Below are 19,249 nucleotides of genomic sequence, written 5' to 3' on the forward strand. Positions count from 1 at the left end.
TGATGCTTCTGATCCCAGTTACTGGAAACCACGGCAACTGATGGGGCACCAACATTCTCATGCGTTCCAGTCCCTGAGTGGCAGCCACAACAACAACAACATAGCAACAACAACCCTTCGTTGTGGCAGAAATCGCAGTGAGGCAGGGCCGAATTTAGGTTTGATGAGGCCCTAAGCTACTGAAGGTAATGGGGCCCTTTATATGTTGTTGTCAGCAACAAATTGATGCTGTTTTTTTTGTGTTGAATACAGTGGTACCTCTGGTTGCGAATGGGATCTGTTTCAGAGGCCCGTTCGCAACATGAAAAGAGCACAACCTGAAGCACCGTATCTGCGCAGGTGCGTGGCGCGATTTGGTGCCTGTGCGCATGCGCGAAGTGCAATTTAGCGCTTCTGCGCATGTGAGAGCAGCGAAACCCAGAAGTAACCATTTCTGGTACTTTTGGGTCACTGCAGGATGGAACCTGAAAGAACGTAACATGAAGCAAACGTAACATGAGGTGTATATGCTCTCTCTCTCTGTCTCTCTCTCTATATATATATGTACCTCAGGTTAAGTACTTAATTCGTTCTGGAGGTCCGTTCTTAACCTGAAACTGTTCTTAACCTGAAGCACCACTTTAGCTAATGGGGGCCTCCTGCTGCCGCCGTGCCACCAGAGCACAATTTCTGTTCTCATCCTGAAGCAAAGTTCTTAACCCGAGGTACTATTTCTGGATTAGCGGAGTCTGTAACCTGAAGCGTCTGTAACCCGAGGTACCACTGTATATGACATTTGCACATGTTGCCGTGCAACCAGTCCATGCAGAATGTCGGCACCCTATATATAGAAAGGAGCAAACCAGTGATATTTTAGGGAGCAGGCGAGCAGGCAGGGCTCATTACTTACATCACAGGAGCCTATACAACACAAAACACTGTGGCTGTATGTAGGTTTTATTCTATTTGGTTTTTTATCTTAGATTTTGGAAATGTACAACCAGTTTTTTTTCCTTCAAATTTTTTGGGGGCCCCACGAGAGCGGGGCCCTAAGCTATAGCTTGTTTAGCTTATACGTAAACCAGCACTGCAGTGACGGGAGCAGAGACACAGAGAGAGAGTTCAATAGCCAGGGACTGCAAAGCGCCGCAGTTGGCAGAAGGACAACCCATTCAACTTATTTACAAAACCTCTAAGATTTATAAGTAAACCTTGAGAGCCCATGGTGCTGCAACGGCTTAGAACGTGGGAGAGACCAGGGTTCAAATCGCCCACTTGGCCGAGAAGCTCGCCGGGGGGACCTGGGGCCGGTCGCTGCCCCTCCGCCTGACCTTTCCACGCTCCTCTGGCCAAGGGGATCTTGACCGCTGGCGCTCCAAATACTCACCCTGGCACTAACAAAGATGAAGTCCTTCCGCTGAGTCTTCTCTTTCTCCTTCTCAAAGACGATTCCCAGCTTATTCTGCACCCGCTGGGATTTTATCAGCTGGCGGACTGGGGAGAAAGAGGGAGACGGGGATCAGTATCTGAACGAACTCGGATCTTCTAGTGTGGCAGCACCTGCACTTTGGAACTCGCTGCCACTTGACTTCAGGAAAGCACCTTCACTGTACTCTTTTCGGCGCTGGCTAAAAACATTTTGGATCAGACAAGCCTACCCAGGTGTTTAGAAAGCTGGTGTGAGCTGTAACTTTTTCAGTCTATTGCTATTTTAACTTTTCAAAAGTCATAAATTATTGTTGCAACCTTTTCATTTTATTGCTTTATCTTTTTTCGTGTGAACCGCTTGGGAGGGTTTCCTCTCTCTTTACAGTGAAGGGGTGTATAAATGTTATTAAATAAATACAGAAGCGATGCGTAGGAATGATGGCTTCCCCCTTTCCAGTTAGCCTTCCCTTAGGAATTCACTTTCAGGCTGCTTTACCCACTGCGCATTTCTGGATAAACGGGTAGGAGTTGAATGCAGCCTTCGCCAAGCCGACGTGGTGCCTCCCCAGCACCTGTTTGGACTACAACTCCCAACAGCCCCAGCCTGCACAGTAAGTTGCTAAGGCTCATGGGAGTTGTAGTCCAACACATCGCTGGGCAGGGGACCAGGTTGAGACAGCATGTTCCCTGTGGGCAGGTTCTCAAATGCACGAGAAGATGTTTCAGGGGGCAGCTCAGGCAGGAGAATCACCAAAACATGACGCCGAAACCCTCCCCCCTCCCCAAATAAGTTAGTTCTTTGGAGAGGGCTTGTTCCTTAAGGTGGATTCCTCAAAAGGCCACAACCTGATCGTCTGGAAGGTTAGGGTTAGGGCAAAGGAGACTCGGTCCCCAAGAGGGGCACTGCTGGCGGGGGGTCTCCAGCGAAAGACACACTCGGGGCATCCTCCTTACTCTTGTCGTGAGCAAAGGTGTTCCAGTCCTCCTGGGAGTCCTTCTGCTTCTTCAGAACAACAAGCTTCCCACCTTCCACATCCACGCTCAAGGTGTACTTCTGAGATTTCCCAATCTTCGTAAGGTCACCCAAGGTCAGGTCCAGCTTCACCTGAGAGAGAGAGAGAGAGAGAGAGGGAGGGAGGGAGGGAGGATGTCTAATAATAATAATAATAATAATAATAATAATAATAATAATCTTTTATTTATATCCCACCCTCCCCAGCCAAAGTCAGGCTCAGGGCGGCTAACATCAAATATATAACGTTAGTATAAAATCAAACAATAATTAAAATGCCTCCTAAAAACAGGTCTAAATCAAATTAAATTAGATGGCTTTCCGCAGGTAGGGTTGGGAACAGTAAGTGCTCATTGGCCCAACTGTTTATGCTTATCTTATATGGATGGGCCTGTGAGAATGCTGGGAGGCCGCTTTCATCTTAGTTCTTATACAAAAATGAAAAGGGGGGGTCAGGCTGAGCCCTGGCAGAACAACTCCGTCTTGCAGGCCCTGTGGAAATATGTCAAATCCCGCAGGGCCCTAGTCTCTTGTGGCAGAGCGTTCCACCAGGCTGGGGCCATTGCTGAAAAGGCCCTGGCCCTGGTTGAGGCCAACCTAATCTCTCTGAGGCTGGGGATTTCCAAGGTGTTATTATTTGTAGACCGTAAGGTCCTCCGTGGAGCGTATTATGAGATGTTCCTCAACACACAAGGCAATTATTCGTGCATCTATTTATGTATTTATAGGCTACCTTTCCTCCAGGGAGCTCGAGGGAGGACCTCCCCGCTGATCCTCACCACAACCCTGTGAGGTAGGCTGAGCCGAGAGTCAGCGGCTGGCCCAAGGTCACCTGGCCAAAGAGCTTTGTGTCCAAGTAAGGATCTGAGCCCTGGTCTCCCAGGCCTTGGTTTGATGCTCTAACCACTACACTGCCGCTGCCTCCTCCATTAATTGGGGAAGGGGCCGTAGCGGTCTTCGCATACAGAATGTCCCAGGGGCATCTCCAGGGAGGATCGGGCCCCTGCCTGAAAGCCTGGAAAGCCTCTGCCAGTCAGTGTTGGCAATGCTAAGCTACATGGGCCAACGGTGACTCCAAGCAGCTTCACAGGAATGGAGGGAATGCGGAAAGTTAATACACATTCTCCTTTTTGCCACCGTGTAGAAGGAGTTGCAAAGGCGACTGAATCTTGGCCCCCTGGGGACCGGAAGGGTGAATTTGGACGGTCTCTTTGGCTTCTGGGACATTAAGCCCAAAGTGTTCCCTTTGGCACCATAGAGGGCTAAAAACTTGGAGCTCCTTCTGCGTCTTCTCTGCCCACAGACAACTGCAACTCAGCCTTGGGCTTGAGCCTAAGGAGTGACTGAAAAGACTTGGCTTTTACCTCGAATGCCTGGACAGGGATGCTCTTTGCTTTTCGCGAAGAAGGCAGGGCCAGCCCAGGCTGGGCTGTGGAGCTCATGTCCTGGAGAGCTTTCAAAGCCTGCAAGGGGGATAGTCGAGAGTATGATCATAATAATAACTCGGGATTATCCTTGTCATCGATTTATACTCTGCTTAAACCCAAAACGGGCTTCTAAAGCAGCCTGCAAAGTGTAAAACTAGCTGTGCGGATGTGAATACGTAAATGTCGAAAATTAAATTTGACAGTTAAGACAACCCTGTTGAAATAATAATAATAATAATAATAATAATAATAATAATAATAATAATAATTGTTATGTACTGAAGGGGGATATTGTAGATAGTTATGCAAGTAAGGGATTGAAAGTGACGTTCAGTGATTGGATAATTTTAGAAAATTGTTACAGTTGCGTTGTACTGGAGCTCTATATAAGCAGGCTGGCTGAACCCTTCAGTTCAGTTCTGTTCTGGCCTCTGAATAAACAAGAGCTGTTTGAAGAATCGCTGTGTCGTCTGATATATTCACCCACAACTTAACAACAACAACAACAACAACAACAACAACAATAATAATATATTTATACCCCACCCATCTGGCACTCTGATCCCCTCATGCTTTCTCCCCCCCCCCCTTGTGGGAGAAGGCAGGGACTAGCAGGCAGAGAGAGAATTCCATCTCCATCTTGGATTCGATCTTGGCATTGGAGGCTCAGGCGGTTTTGGTGGCTAGGAGGGCCTTTTCCCAGATACAGCGCATTCGCCAGCTATGGCTGCTTTTGGACAGAGAACTCCACACTCCGGCAACTTCCAGATTGGATGACTGCAATGCGCTCTGCGTGGGGCTGCCCTTGAAGACGACTCAGAAACTTCAACTGGCCCGAAACGCATCAATCGGGTCGCTGGCTGGGGTCCCGTTCAGATCACACTATGTTTTCCCCGTTTTAAAATAACTGTGCTGGTTGCCAGGCCATTTCAATTCAAGACGTGTCTGTTGGTGTTTGAAACCCTAAACGACACAGTCCCCAAACAACTGAAAGGGGGCTTCCAGGCACCAAGATTGACACAAGAGGCCGTCTTGACAGTTCCACTGCCCTCAGAAGCTCGGGCAGGGTGTACGCTCGGGAAAGGGTCTCCTCTGTGGTGGCCCCTAAGTCCTGGGACTCCCTCACCAAAGAGCTGCGCCTGGCACCTTCAGACACCCCTTCTTCACCTTCTGGCTTTTGACACTTGCATTATCAGAGCACACCTAATTTCCACAAGCTGAGTTGTTAATAATAATAATAATAATAATAATAATAACAACAACAACAATAACAACAACAATAACAACCACCACCACCACCACCACCATCTGGCTGGGTCTCCCCGGCCACTCTGGCCTGCTTCCAACAAAAGATTAAAAATATTAATTGAAACATCAGTCATTAAAACTCCACTAAACTGGGCTGCCTTCAGATGTCTTCTAAATGTCAGATAGTTGTTTATTTCCTTGACATCTGATGGAAGGATGTTCCACAGGGCGGGCGCCACTATTGACAAGTCCCTCTGCTGGTTCCCTGTAACTTGGCTTCTCACTTCTCGCTTCTTAAATTGTTTTTAATATTGTGTTTTAATGCTCTATCCCACTCCGGGAGCTTAGGGCACAGGACGGATAATAAAGTGTTGGTGCTGACCTTTAACACGCTAAACGGACTCGGTCCCATATACCTGACGGAGCGTCTCCACCCCTATCATCCAGCCCGGACACTGAGGTCCAGCTCCGAGGGCCTTCTGGCGGTTCCCTCACAGCGAGAAGTGAAGTTACAGGGAACCAGGCAGAGGGCCTTCTCAGTGGTGGCGCCCGCCCTGTGGAACGCCCTCCCACCAGAAGTCAAGCCAATAAACAACTATTTTATTTTTAAAAGACAACTGAAGGCGGCCCTGTTTAGGGAAGTTTTTAATGTCTGATGCTGTATTTTTTTAAATATTCAGTTGGAAGCCACCCAGGGTGGCTGGGGAAACCCAGCCAGATGGGCGGCGTATAAATAATAAATTATATTATTATTATTATTATTATTATTATTATTAAGCAGCACCAGCATGGGGCTCCATACCATTCTCCTTCCAGAGAAGACGGGGAGGGGTGGAGGTTTTGTGGCTGCAGCCCAGCAACAGCCACCAGACCCGTCCGTGAGGAGTCTGGCACTCACCTTTTTCTCAATACTGGACAGGAAGTCCTTCAAGACGGACAGCTTCAGGACGAGGCTCTCCAGCTCCTGCTCTCCGGTTTGGCTGGCCGTCTGGGGACCATAAGAAGGAGGGTTGGAAAACAAAGACCCGGGAGACGTTTTCTGGCACAGGAGGGGCAGGAGAAGCTCAGGGGCCCAAGAACTGATTCTGGGGGTGCCAGAGTCAAGTCCCGTTCCAGGGCTTTGTGGAATTTGGCCTCTACAGCTTTTTAAAGCGGCTAACCAGAAAGAACACGGAGGAAGGGCTGGTAATGAATACAGTGGTATCTCGGGTTAAGTACTTAATTCGTTCTGGAGGTCCGTTCTTAACCTGAAACTGTTCTTCACCTGAAGCACCACTTTAGCTAATGGGGCCTCCCGCTGCCGCCGCGCCGCCGGAGCACGATTTCTGTTCTCATCCTGAAGCAAAGTTCTTAATCTGAGATACTATTTCTGGGTTAGCAGAGTCTGTAACCTGAAGCGTATGTAACCCGAGGTACCACTGTACACAGTTTTTTTGGTGAAGCTGATCATCATCAGCACTTGCGAAAACCCTGTGCTCTGCAAGCTCCAAGGATCAGCTAATTGCTGAGCCCTTACCTGCCCCACACCTGACACAACGTATGACGTCCCAGGTAGGACAGGTGGGAACAGAAATGAGCTCACAGGTTTCGGGATTCAGATTCCGTCCCGTTGAATGAGAGGGATGTGGATGGCGCTGTGGGTTAAACCACAGAGCCTAGGACTTGCCAATCAGAAGGTCAGCAGTTCGAATCCCCGCGATGGGGTGAGCTTCCATTGCCCGGTCCCGGCTCCTGCCAACCTAGCTGTCTGAAAGCACGTCAAAAGTGAAAGTAGATAAATAGGTACCGCTCTGGCGGGAAGATAAACGGCGTTTCCGTGCGCTGCTCTGGTTTGCCAGTAGCGGCTTAGTCATGCTGGCCACATGACCCAGAAGCTGTATGCCGGCTCCCTTGGCCAGTAAAGCGAGATGAGCGCCGCAACTGGACCTAATGGTCAGGGGTCCCTTTACCTTTAGCTCTGATTCAGTAAAATACATAAATTTATTTACTAGCCATCATGACTAGTAAATAAATACATAAAATCAGAGAAATGAATAGGGAGGGGGGGAGGCTAAGGTAGCAACAGCCTTACCCTCATATGTCTAGTTTTATTTATTTATTTGGCTCCACTTACGCCCAACCTTTTCCTCCCAGGAGCTGACGGTGTCCTACATGCTTCTCCCTGACTTCAGTTAACCCTCACAACCCTGTGAGGTAGGTCGGGCTGAGAGAATGTCACACACAGCGAGCGTCATGGCTGAGCAGGGATGCAAACTCTGCTCTCCCAGAAAATAGACCAACGCTCTAACCATTAGACTACACTGGTTCTCAAAAGCAGCCCACCTTCGGTTGGGGTTCAGTCGGGGCCACTTTCGGAGGCCTTTGGGCTCAGGGGGACTTTCTGGAGAGCAAAACATGTACCTCTCTAAATGACTTGGCTGAAGGAATTGAGGGGGTGCTCATCCAAACTGGGGGAGGGGGCAGCTAATGTTGTGGAATCGGAATTCAAAATGACCTTAACAGACTGAAGCCCAAACTAACTGAGTGGATTTCATTCCTGCACTTAGGCTGGAAGAACCAGATGCACAAATATAAAATGGGGGGGGGGCACCGGGCTTACTAGCAGGACAAGAATCTAGGGGTCACGGTGGACCACAAGTCATGAATCAACCCTGTGATGCAGCTGCAAAAAAGGCTAACGCTATTCTAGGCTGCATCTACAGAAGTCTAGTGTCCAGATCAAGGGAATACATATTCCTGCTCTGTCTTGCCTTGGTCCGACCCCCAACCTGGAGTCCTGTGTCCAGTTCTGGGCAGCACAATTTAAGAAGGATGTTGACAAGCTGGAAGGTGGGCAGAGGAGGGCGACTAAGATGATCAAGGGTCTGGAAAGGAAGCCTGATGAGGAATGGTTGAACTGGGGATGTTTAGCCTGGGAAAGAGGAGACTGAGAGGAGATAGGAGTATGCTCATTTCAGTTTCCCTTTTCTAGACCTTTTCCAGCTCTGCAAAATCCGCTAGGTAAAGGTAAAGGGACCCCTGACCATTAGGTCCAGTCGTGGCCGACTCTGGGGCTCATCTCACTTTATTGGCCGAGGGAGCCGGCGTTTGTCCGCAGACAGCTTCCGGGTCATGTAGCCAGCATGACTAAGCTGCTTCTGGCGAACCAGAGCAGCGCATGGAAACGCCCTTTACCTTCCCGCCAGAGCGGTACCTATTTATCTACTTGCACTTTGACGTGCTTTCGAACTGCTAGGTTGGCAGGAGCAGGGACCGAGCAACGGGAGCTCACCCTGTTGCGGGGATTCGAACTGCCCTAACCCAAAAAAGCCGCTTTTCATCTTTCCTTGAAGAAAAAGGTGCTCCCGCCCCTCAATTATTGCGGGGGGGCAGGGGTTCTCTGCTTCCAATCGCCACACCCACCTGCTGCAAGATCCGGGAGGTCATGGGGGAACTCTGCTGGTCAAACACCTTAGACAGGATCTCCAAGCCAGACAAAACCTTGTCCACCTCGCTGGAAGAACAAGAACCAGGTTTTATATTTCTGCGGCAGAGCAGTCCTTCCTGCTACCCCGCCCCCACTTCCTGATTCTCCTTATTCTCTCTCTAGCTCTTCAACCCAGACATTTGTCAGACTGTGAGGCTTTTTTATTATTATTATTATTTTCTTTAATTGTCTGAACTAACTGCATGCAATTCCAAGAACCGCTTCTGCTTATTTTGAGATTTCCAGCTGCTCTGAGCCCTGATTTGGAGAGCTGGCCTTCTCAGCAACCCTCTTTCCACCTCTGTTTACCCAAAGCACCATTCGTCAGCCACATATTATGTCAACAGGCAGGCGGACGGTGCTGTGCTCCCCTTTCCCATCTCACCTGTGCAGGCGTTTGCAGGAAGTAACAAGGGTTTTGTTCAGGTGGGGCAGGCTGCTGGCCCCAGCCTTCACAGCCTCCAGATCCAGGGAGTAGCTGCCTTTCAGGTACTCGTGGGAAACGGTGCTGAGCCCGTTGGTGGTGCTGGAAGAGGAATAATAATAATAATAATAATAATAATAATAATAATAATAATGTATTACTTATACCTCGCCCATCTGGTCAGGCCTCCCCAGCTTCCAACAGGATATTAAAAACACAATAAAAGATTGAACATTAAAAACTTCCCTAAATTGCCCTCAGATGTCTTCTAAAAATCAGATAGTTGTTTATTTCCTTGACATTTGATGGGAGGGCGTTCCACAGGGTTGGTGCCACCACCGAGAAGGCCCTCTGCCTGGTTCCCTGTAACTAGGTTTCTCGCAGTGAGGGAACCGCCAGAAGGCCCTCGGCGCTGGACCTCAGTGTCCGGGCAGAACGATGGGGGTGGAGACGCTCCTTCAGGTATACTGGACCGAGGCCGTTTAGGGCTTTCAAGGTCAGCACCAACACTTTGAATTGTGCTCGGAAAAGTCCTGGGAGCCAGTGTAGGTCTTTCAGGACCGGTGTTATGTGGTCTTGGTGGCCGCTCCCAGTCACCAGGCCACCTGACGCATTCTTGATTAGTTGTAACAACAACAACAACAACAACAACAACAACAACAACAAGTTATTATTTATACCCTGCCCATCTGGCTGAGTTTCCCCAGCCACTCTGGGCGGCTCCCAATCAAGTGTTAACAACAATACAGCATTAAATATTAAAAACTTCCCTAAACAGGGCTGCCTTCAGATGTCTTTTAAAAATAAGAGAGCTGCTTATTTCCTTGACATCTGCTGGGAGGGTGTTCCACAGGGCGGGCGCCACTACCGAGAAGGCCCTCTGTCTGGTTCCCTATAACATTACTTCTCACAATGAGAGAACTGCCAGAAGGCCCTCAGTGCTGGATCTCAGTGAAGTTTCCAGATCACCTTGAAAGGGAGCCCCACATAGAGTGCATTGCAGTAGTCCAAGCGAGAAATAACTAGAGCATGGACCACTCTGGCAAGCCAATCTACAGGCAGGTAGGGTCTCATCCTGCATACCAGATGGAGCTGGTAGACAGCTGCTCTGGACACAGAATTGACCTGTGCCTCCATGGACAGCTGTGAGTCCAGAATGACTCCCAGGCTGCGCACCTGGTCCTTCAGGGGCACAGTTACCCCATTCAGGACCAGGGAGTCCTGAAGGCGTGCTGGAATGTAAACAGGCATGTGACATGCAACAATCCACATATCTGCAGCAAAAAGTGGAATAGAATCCCAACACACGGGGGGCGGGGCTGACACCCTGAAACTGAGCAGTCAGCTTTGTCTTTGAGCAAAGGAGGCGAGGGGTTCAAGTGGCAAGAAAAAGGGATTCTGACTAAACGTTAGGAAGAACTTTCTGACAGTATGCGGCGCTGGACTCTCCTTCCTTGGAGGTCTTGAAGCAGAGGTAGGGTGGTTATCTGCCAGGGACGCTTTAGTTGAGATCCCTGTCTTGCAGGGCGGGTTGGACTAGATGACCCTTAGGGGTCCCTTCCAACTCTACATTTCTATGATTCTGTGACTAGATGGGTCCCTGTGGGCCTGATCCATCAGGCCTCCTCTCAGGTTCTTACGATATAACAGAGGTGCAGAGGGGAAGGCGACTTTCCCATTATCATACATTCATTCATTTTTGTTTTGAGTGCTTTGTTTAAAAAAAAAAGGTCTCAAAGCAATTTAAAAACAAAGCAAAATTCAGAAATATAAAATCATTTTGTATAAAGAAGAGTGTTCTGGATATTATTGCCCCCAAAGGGCTGCTTGTGGCTAGTAGCTATTGATAAGCTTTCTCCTCCATGAAGTTGTCTAAACCTCTTTCAAAGCCATCCAATTTGGTGGCCATCACTGTCTCTTGTGGGAGGGAGTTCCACAGTTTAACTCTGTGCTGCATCCTGAATCTCTCAACATTCTTACTTGGTGCCGAGAGCGATGGGGACTTGGTGCATGCTAAATCGCACTAAGCTGTTTTATGGGAAGCAGTTCACAAACGAAACAAATAGATAAATACGTTTTCAGAGGTACATTTCGCAATTAGATAATCTTCCATCACATCTAAAGGGGGAAAGAAAACGGACCTGGTCAAATTTGGGAAGGGGGCAGTCGGTACTGGAGGATGAAGACCACCAACATCTGCAAGGGGGGTGGGCAGCAAAGAAAACCCAGCATACCCCACTGGCAGAGACTCACATTCACACATGGGGTATATACAGCGGCACACACCCTTATATATGTATACACACACACATACACACATACCACTTGATTGTTTTTTTTTAAAAAAACCCTCAAAGCTGTTTAATAAAATAAAAAAAACAAATGAATAGTAAGAACAATTTTAAAAAATTTAAAAGCAGCAATAAATTAAAAACATCAGGATTTGTGCGTAGGCTAAACAAAAATGTTTTTAGCTGAAAGGAGTAAAGCAAAAGGGGCTGGCTGATGTCAAGTGGCAGGGAGTTCCAGAGATGCGGAAGGGGTATTACTTACCTTTCGAGTGCCCCGTCCTGCACAGCAGGGGCGTTGCTAGCCAGGCCAGCGGCAGTGCTGCCAGCAGGAAGGCTGGTGGACCCCGATCGGGGCGGCAGAGGGGGCTTCTCGTCCTCCCCATCTGTGGAAGGCAGAAGGCAAACGGTCGGCTGAAACAGAATGTGTGGGCTGGCAGGGTTGTTGTTGTTTCGTTTAATACAAAAAAACCCCCAAACAATAAAACTATCAGGAAGGAATAAATTAACACACCTGGAAAGTTGGAATATCAATAAACTAAAAGCAGATTAAAACTCACACCAGCTTCCTAAACACGTGGGCAGGCTGGTCTGAACAAAAGTGCTTTTTAGCAGGTGCCGAAAGGAGGGCAACGAGGGTGCCTTGGTGGGGTCAAGAGGCAGGGAGTTCCAAAATTATCTGTATATTTAATTTTTTAAAAAATATATACACTTGTATATCAAGTTAAGGACGTGGGTGGCGCTGTAGGTTAAACCACAGAGCCTAGGGCTTGCTGATCAGAAGGTCAGCGGTTCAAATCCCCGTGGTGGGGTGAGCTCCCATTGTTTGGTCCCAGCTCCTGCCAACGTAACAGTTCGAAAGCACAAAGTGCAAGTAGATAAATAGGTACCACTCCGGCGGGAAGGTAAAAGGCGTTTCCGTGCGCTGCTCTGGTTCACCAGAAGCAGCTTAGTCAGGCTGGCCACATGACCCAGAAGCTGTACGCCGGCTCCCTCAGCCAGTAAAGCGAGATGAGCGCCGCAACCCCAGAATCATCCGCGACTGGACCTAACAGTCAGGGGTCCCTTTACCTTTAAATATCAAGTTCTTGCAAATGTGGAACAGGAATTATGTGGCGCTTGTAATAGGGCCAGTTCTGCTGATCGAAGTGGTCAATCTTGTAGGTAAGCTGGTCCCAAATTGTCAAGCGCTGTATCTCACTTGGCCCTTTGAGGGCTTCTCTGCCTCCCATTGGGCAAGGGCATTCAGGCCTCGGCTGGGTCAGAATAATGACTCCCTAAGGCAGTGTTGGCCAAACTTGGGTCTCCAGCTGTTTTTGGACTACAGCTCCCATCATCCCTAGCTAACAGGACCAGTGGTCAGGGATGATGGGAGTTGTAGTCCCCAAACAGCTGGAGACCCAAGTTTGGCCAACACTGCCCTAAGGTAAGGGTCTTCCTGTCCCCATTGGTGCAAAGGGCTTTCGAGAGGGGAGCAGACAAGGTCGACCACCTGTGGGTTGGGGTTCAAAGGTGTGCTTGTACCTGAGTAGTCCCTGTCCTCCACATTCTCCTTGTCCTTCTCCCGTTCCACAGGGAAGAGCAGTGTGCAGACGAGGCCTTGGTTCGGCTGCAGGTAGAGTGTGATGAGGTCGCTCAGGGTCTTGAACCGCCTCACCTGGACCCCTTGAGATGTCTGCAGGGAAAGGAGGGAGCAGGACCCGTCAGGGCAAAGACATTCTGGTCGGCTCCCCTCAAAAAGGATGTTGGAAAAGGGCTCAGAAAACGGCAGCCGAAAGGAGGATCGAGGGTGGGTGTGGAGCGATTCCCCCTTGAGGAAAGTTCGCAGCGTTTAGGATTTTTAGGTTTGGAGAAAATGCAAGAAAGAGGCAGCATGATAAGAGGCTTGGCACAGAGGAAGCAGATAGAGAAACGTTGTTCTCCCTCTCTCATGGCACTAGAAGTCAGGGATGGAGTTAGACTGTGGAACTCCCTGCCACAGGCAGTGGTGGCCACCAACCTGGATGGCTTTAAAATAGTAACAGACAAATTCATGGAGGGGGAGAGGGCTGTCGATGGCAACTATGCTCTGCCTCCCCAGCTGAATTGGTTGTTAAAACGCTCTCTAATAATTTTAATTCTGGGAAGAGACTGTCTCCTATCAACTATCAGCACCCCTAACAAACAACATTCTTTTGGGGGATGCCATTCAGGGGTCAGCAAACTTTTCAGCAGGGGGCCGGTCCACTGCCCCTCAGACCTTGTGGGGGGGCGGACTATACAGTCATAACTCGGGGTACAGATGCTTCAGGTTGTGTTTTTCGGGTTGCGCACCGCCGAACCCCGGAAGTACCAGAACGGGTTACTTCCAGGTTTCGACGGTCGCACATGTACAGAAGCGCTAAATTGTGCTTTGAGCATGTGCAGAAGCACCGAATCGCAACCCATGCCTGCGCAGACGTGGGTTGCGAACGCTGCGGGTTGCAAACGTGAATCCCACACAGATCACGTTTGCAACCAGAGCGTCCGCTGTATTTTGAAAAAAGAATATGAACGAATTCCTAGGCCCCACAAATAACCCAGAGATGCATTTTGAATAAAAGGACACATTCTACTCATGTAAAAACACGCTGATTCCCGGACCGTTCATGGGCCAGATATAGAAGGCGATTGGGCTGGATCCAGCCCCCGGGCCTTAGTTTGCTACCCATTATAGGGGTCAATGTTAACCAGGTGAGATGGAGCATCCTTGAGCTTCTGCATTTTAAGGAGAGATTGCCACCCCACCTGGCTGCGGTCGGCAAGGAACAAATTATACAACCTCCCCTGTCCTGAAATAAGGAGATGGAACTGTAAAAGGAGAAAAAAATGTCATGGCATTGAGGAATTTGTCAGTGCCGAGTAGTAACAAAATATATTCATTAAAGCGGTAAACGTACTTTATAAGTGAATCTTAAGACTTGGAGAAAGCTGTTGTTTTTACTACTGCTAGCCATTGACAGAGAGCGGGAGAAAATCCAACTGCAAGAAGCAGGAAGCTCAAATCAGCCATTAACACATTGAGTCTCCCTTGGAAGTTTTTCATCTTCTTTCAAAACTGAGTTTTAGATGTTTTCACTAAATGACTTTGTAAGTAATACTGCAAGTAACCTTGCAGAAACATATCGGGTGATGGAATTATACAGTGGTACCTAGGTTCTCAAATGCTTTGGTTCTCAAACTCCGAAAACCCAGAAGTGAGAGTTCCGGTTTTCGAACATTTTTCGGAAGCCAAATGTCCGATGCAGCTATCAGCTATTGTTTTCAGGGCGCCTCCACCAATCAGAAGCTGCGCCTTGGTTTTTGAACATTTTGGAAGTCAAACAGACTTACGGAACGGATTAAGTTTGGCACTTTTGTTTTTGCTATTTATTTTGTGGTTTTTGGGTGGCTTTTTCGGTTACAGTGGTACCTCAGGTTACAGACACTTCAGGTTACAGATGCTTCAGGTTACAGACTCTGCTAACCCAGGAATAGTACCTTGGGTTAAGAACTTTGCTTCAGGGTGAGAACAGAAATCGTGCAGCAGCGGTGCCGCAGCAGCAGGAGGCCCCATTAGGTAAAGTGGTACCTCAGGTTAAGAACAGTTTCAAGTTAAGAACGGACCTCTGGAACAAATTAAGTTCTTAACCTGAGGTACCACTGTAATTTGTTTTTGCGACTGTGTGGAACCCAGTTCAGCTACTGATTGATTGTGTGACTGAGGAAATGGATAAAAGCCGCCCATGCAAACAATGAATATCATCAGTGCAGGTAAGATTTTTTTTAAAAAAAAATTTTTATCATGTACAATACTGTACTATTTATTTTATAGTACAGAACATTGATTATTGCTTTCATTTTACAGATCAGTAATCTCATTAGATAGTAAAATTCATGTTAAATGGCTGTTTTAGGGGTTGTTTTTAAAGTGTGGAATGGTTTAATCCATTTTGCGTTACTTTCTATGGGAAAGCGCGCCTTGGTTTTGGAACGCTTTGGTTTTGGAACGGACTTCCGGAACGGATCAAGCTTGAGAACCAAGGTATCACTGTAATGCCAAATTCACCCATCATAATCCACCAGTCATTTTGAATGCAGGGCAGACAGAGAAGTATCATCAATGAGGAAGTTTGGGCATGAACCTCGTACAGAACCTTGAACCTCGTACAGAAAACACACCGCCCTTTCCCAACCTGGATGTTTGGCATGACGCCTCCCACCAGGTCCCTTTGTCCCCGAGGCCGTGCTCTGAGCCAAACAGCTTCCCACGGCACAAAGGTCACAGGCAGACTTCTTCGAGCGCCGCTGCCAGCCCACAAGCGTCACCGCTGGGGGGAGATCAGGAGGACAGAAGCTACCGTTCAAGAACCCGGAAGTGACAAAGGTCAGTCGCCGCAAGATCAGTCTGTGCCTTGGGACTGCAAACGGGCTCCTAGCTCCAGCACAAAACACCTCTGGCAGGTCTCCCAAGGCGGGAGAAGACCTGAACCCAGCACAACCTGTGCCTATGAAGACAGGATTGAACTGGGAGGGCTTCACAGCAGTTTCAGCCCCCGAATCCTGAACCCCACTAAAGTGAAAACACTTGCTAAGAGTTGTTTTTACTCACCCCACAAACATGGGAGGAGCTCAGTGGTGGGGGGGGGGGCATGAAAGACAGACGCCCTTGCTCTAATCCTGGGCATCTCTAGATGGGGGGCCGTATGCATGTGGGAAAGGGGGGTCTAAACCTCCCACTGCCGCCTAATAATAATAATAATAATAATAATAATAATAATAATAATATTATTATTTCTACCCCGCTCATCTGGCTGGGTTTCCCCAGCCACTCTGGGCAGCTTCCAACAAAAGATTAAAAATACAATAAAACATGAACTTCGTGACACACACCCCTCCAAAATTAATTTATTCCCTTGCAAATTTAAGACCCTAACAATCCTTCCCCCCCCCCAAATCCTCTTAATGTTGTTTTGAAAAGCTTTCTCCCACAACCAGGCTCTGAAACCAAATGGTGGTGAGGGTCACTTGCTGAGGGGGGGGGCAGGGAGAAAGGGCTGAGCACCCTCCCCACTCAATACCCTCAGCAGTTTTCTCATTATCTTGGCAAACAAGAACCAAGCCAAGTGTAGAGAGCGGAGGGGGGTGGAATCAGTGCCTCTTTGAAGAAGATTTTCCTTCCCACAAGCCAAGGACCAGAGGCTGCTGCTTATTCAAGCCACAGAGCTGGCTTTTCTGTGCAACGAACTGAGATTATTTCAGCGCTGCAGGGATGGGCGCCACATAGAATCACAGAACTGGGAGGGGGGCACCCCAAGACTCATCTAGTCCAACCCCCTGCTGATGCATGTGTGCTTCTCCGTGCCCCCACCCAACCACCCACCGAAGGCGATACGGACACAGACAGGCTTACAAAACTGATTTCCAACCATTTAAAAGCCTCGCCAACCTCTGGAGCCCAAAAAAGGAAATGCCTGCTGAGAATTCCCTGTTTGAGCAGGGTGAAGCCACTACGATCAGTTGGCAGCTGGGGGCCATCCCAGGCAAGGGAAGAAGCTTTCCTTCCCCCACCAGCACCCACTACAACCCCCCCCTTCCCCCAGCCGAGGCGCAGGCAGAGAGGGCAGGCTCCTGGGCTTGCTTAGGATTCTGCAACACAAGCTGGGCAGCGGGGGGGGGGGGGGGTTGGGCCTGGGGAATGTCCTCCTTTCAGCAGCCCCCCCCCCAGGGCTCACTTTTTCCTGCCGGCTTGGACGGCACAATGAGGTTACTGTTGTGCTATAAATGAACCATCGCCTGCGCCAGGCAGACTTCCTGCCAAGATCAGCAGTGTGTGGGCATCTGCAGGGCTCCTGCCAACCCCTGCTCTGCCCTGGAGACAGCACTGGGCTAAAGGATCACCCGTTCCGTGCTCAGCAGGGAGAAGCGTCGCTCACGTCCCTGGGGACCTCCTGGCCTGCGCTCACAGGCGCACAGCGCAGAGCCCACCCCCCAACCTTCTGTCTTCGCCAGCCAAAGGGCTGGGCATAAACCCCTGGGCAAGGGCCACCTTCTTTTCCACTCAGCACGTCGCCGAACGTTGCCCTGAATGTTAAACGGTTATAGAGCTCAGTCGGCAGAGCATGAGGCTCTTTAGTTTCAGGGTTGTGGGTTCGAAACCTACACTGGGCACAAAGATCCCTGCATTGCAGGGGTTGGGCTGGGTGACTCTGGGGGGGGGGTCCCTTTCCAATTCTACAGATTCTATGATTCTGTAACAGGGAGTCCCATTGAACCGCATTGTTTATGAACAGCAGCCTTATGCCATTTTGGACTTCATAGAATCACAGAAGCGCAGAACTGCAGATTTGGAAGGGACACACACACACACACACACACACACACACACACCCCGCTCCGGGATAGTCCAGGCATAGGCAAACTCAGCCCTCCACATGTTTTGAGACTACAATTCCTATCATCCCTGACCACTGGTCCTGTTAGCTAGGGATGATGGGAGTTGTAGTCCCAAAACATCTGGAGGGCCGAGTTTGCCTGATCTAGTCCAACCCCCTGCAAAGCAGGAATTTCAGCCAAAGCATCCATGGCAGATGAGTTTCAGACTACAACCCCCATTAATTCCTGGGTACCACTTGCCATGTGACACTGGGAAGCTGATGGGAGCAGGCCCTGCTGGTTGAGGCGGGTGGGAAGGGTAGTTCGAAACATCTTGGGAGTGCGCCTCTAAGGCTGGTGTACCGTGAGGAGTCATTCGTCTTTCAGAACTGATTTCGGGATTCTCCCCTGCTACTGGAACTGCTTATGCCCTCCCCCCGAACCATTTCCTTCAAAAGTGTGCAGAGAATTCCATCCAGGAACAAACAACAGCATTTTGGGTACATAAAGCCACAGATCTTCGTGCGCAACCATCACCGGAAGCAACGGAATCTACACAAAACTCTGCAAAAGGAGGCGGCGAGAGGTACAGAGCTCACCTGCACAGCCAGGAAATCCTCTTCATCCGGCAAGATCCGGTAGGTGTGGACGTGCTTCTGGAATCTATGGCAACAACAAAAGGATTTGGGGAGAGAAAAAGAGGTTTAAAACAGGGGAATGACTATTGAGGTGAAGCTAGAGAAGAACTCAAATCTCCAAAATGGGAAGTTTTGGGGCTTTGTTCTCCCTTACATGAACCCACCACACACCCAGATCTGGACAACCCTGATCTCTGGGAACTTGGGATGGGTTGCACTTAAATCAGGGGCAAATTAAAAGCACCACCCCAGGAAGAAAAAACACACACTCAGAGGCACTGCCTAGATCTCACAAACTCACAGATCTTCCTCTTCCACCAGGCCTTGGGCAGATTAATATTCTACAGCCTTTTAAATGGGTTTGTGGGAAGGGGGCAGTTGCTGCTGTCTCTTTGGGCTTTGTTTTAATTATTGACTTGAGTTTTTATCTTGTACTTTATTCTGCAAACCACCCTGAGATTTGTTTATTTTTTAAGTGGGTGTATATTGTTGTTGTTGTTGTTGTTTTATTAAATTGCTTTCTGCGAGGCATCCCAAAGCGATTTACAGTGCAAAAACACGTAAGAAGCAATTGCACAAATGAAAACAATTTAAAAAACTGCAGGTCAAAGACTCTTGCCACATGTGCGCCTGAGTTTAGTCTTTGCTGCTTGACATAAAAACAGCACATTGGGGAAGAAAGCAATACGCCTTTGCCAACCTGGCCACCCCCTCCCACATTTTGGACTACAACTCCCATCAGCCCCAGCATCCTGTGGTTGTTCTGGCTGGGGCTGATGGGAGCTGAAGTCCAGCATTGCCAAGCGGCTGAAAGGCCGCCCTCACCCCGACTGCAGGGCTCTATATATTATTTTATAAACTACCCACTGAAAGAGCACAGTCTCCAGAGACCAGTTAGAAAGGGGAGGGGCAGATGAACTTCCCTGTGTCGCAACTCAGGAGCCACAACCGAAAAGACCCTGCTTCT

At 49.0% G+C, this 19,249-nt stretch overlaps 1 protein-coding gene across 1 annotated transcript in view; it reads right to left on the reverse strand.

Moving 5' to 3' along the window:
• The window catches only part of INPPL1 (inositol polyphosphate phosphatase like 1), a 76,247-nt gene that overhangs the window by 28,178 nt on the left and 28,820 nt on the right, over nt 1–19,249 (reverse strand). The window contains exons 2-10 of the mRNA XM_081860090.1: nt 18,244–18,307; nt 12,797–12,947; nt 11,538–11,658; nt 8,946–9,086; nt 8,497–8,587; nt 5,993–6,082; nt 3,784–3,882; nt 2,362–2,512; nt 1,367–1,473 (exon numbers count right to left, since the gene is read on the reverse strand). Coding sequence (XP_081716216.1) covers nt 1,367–1,473; nt 2,362–2,512; nt 3,784–3,882; nt 5,993–6,082; nt 8,497–8,587; nt 8,946–9,086; nt 11,538–11,658; nt 12,797–12,947; nt 18,244–18,307 — 1,015 coding nt within the window. The remainder of the gene's footprint in view (nt 1–1,366; nt 1,474–2,361; nt 2,513–3,783; nt 3,883–5,992; nt 6,083–8,496; nt 8,588–8,945; nt 9,087–11,537; nt 11,659–12,796; nt 12,948–18,243; nt 18,308–19,249) is intronic.

The sequence above is a fragment of the Podarcis erhardii genome (assembly GCF_964252035.2).
Source record: "Podarcis erhardii genome assembly, chromosome: 4".
In the NCBI taxonomy this organism is placed as follows: Eukaryota; Metazoa; Chordata; class Lepidosauria; order Squamata; family Lacertidae; genus Podarcis; species Podarcis erhardii.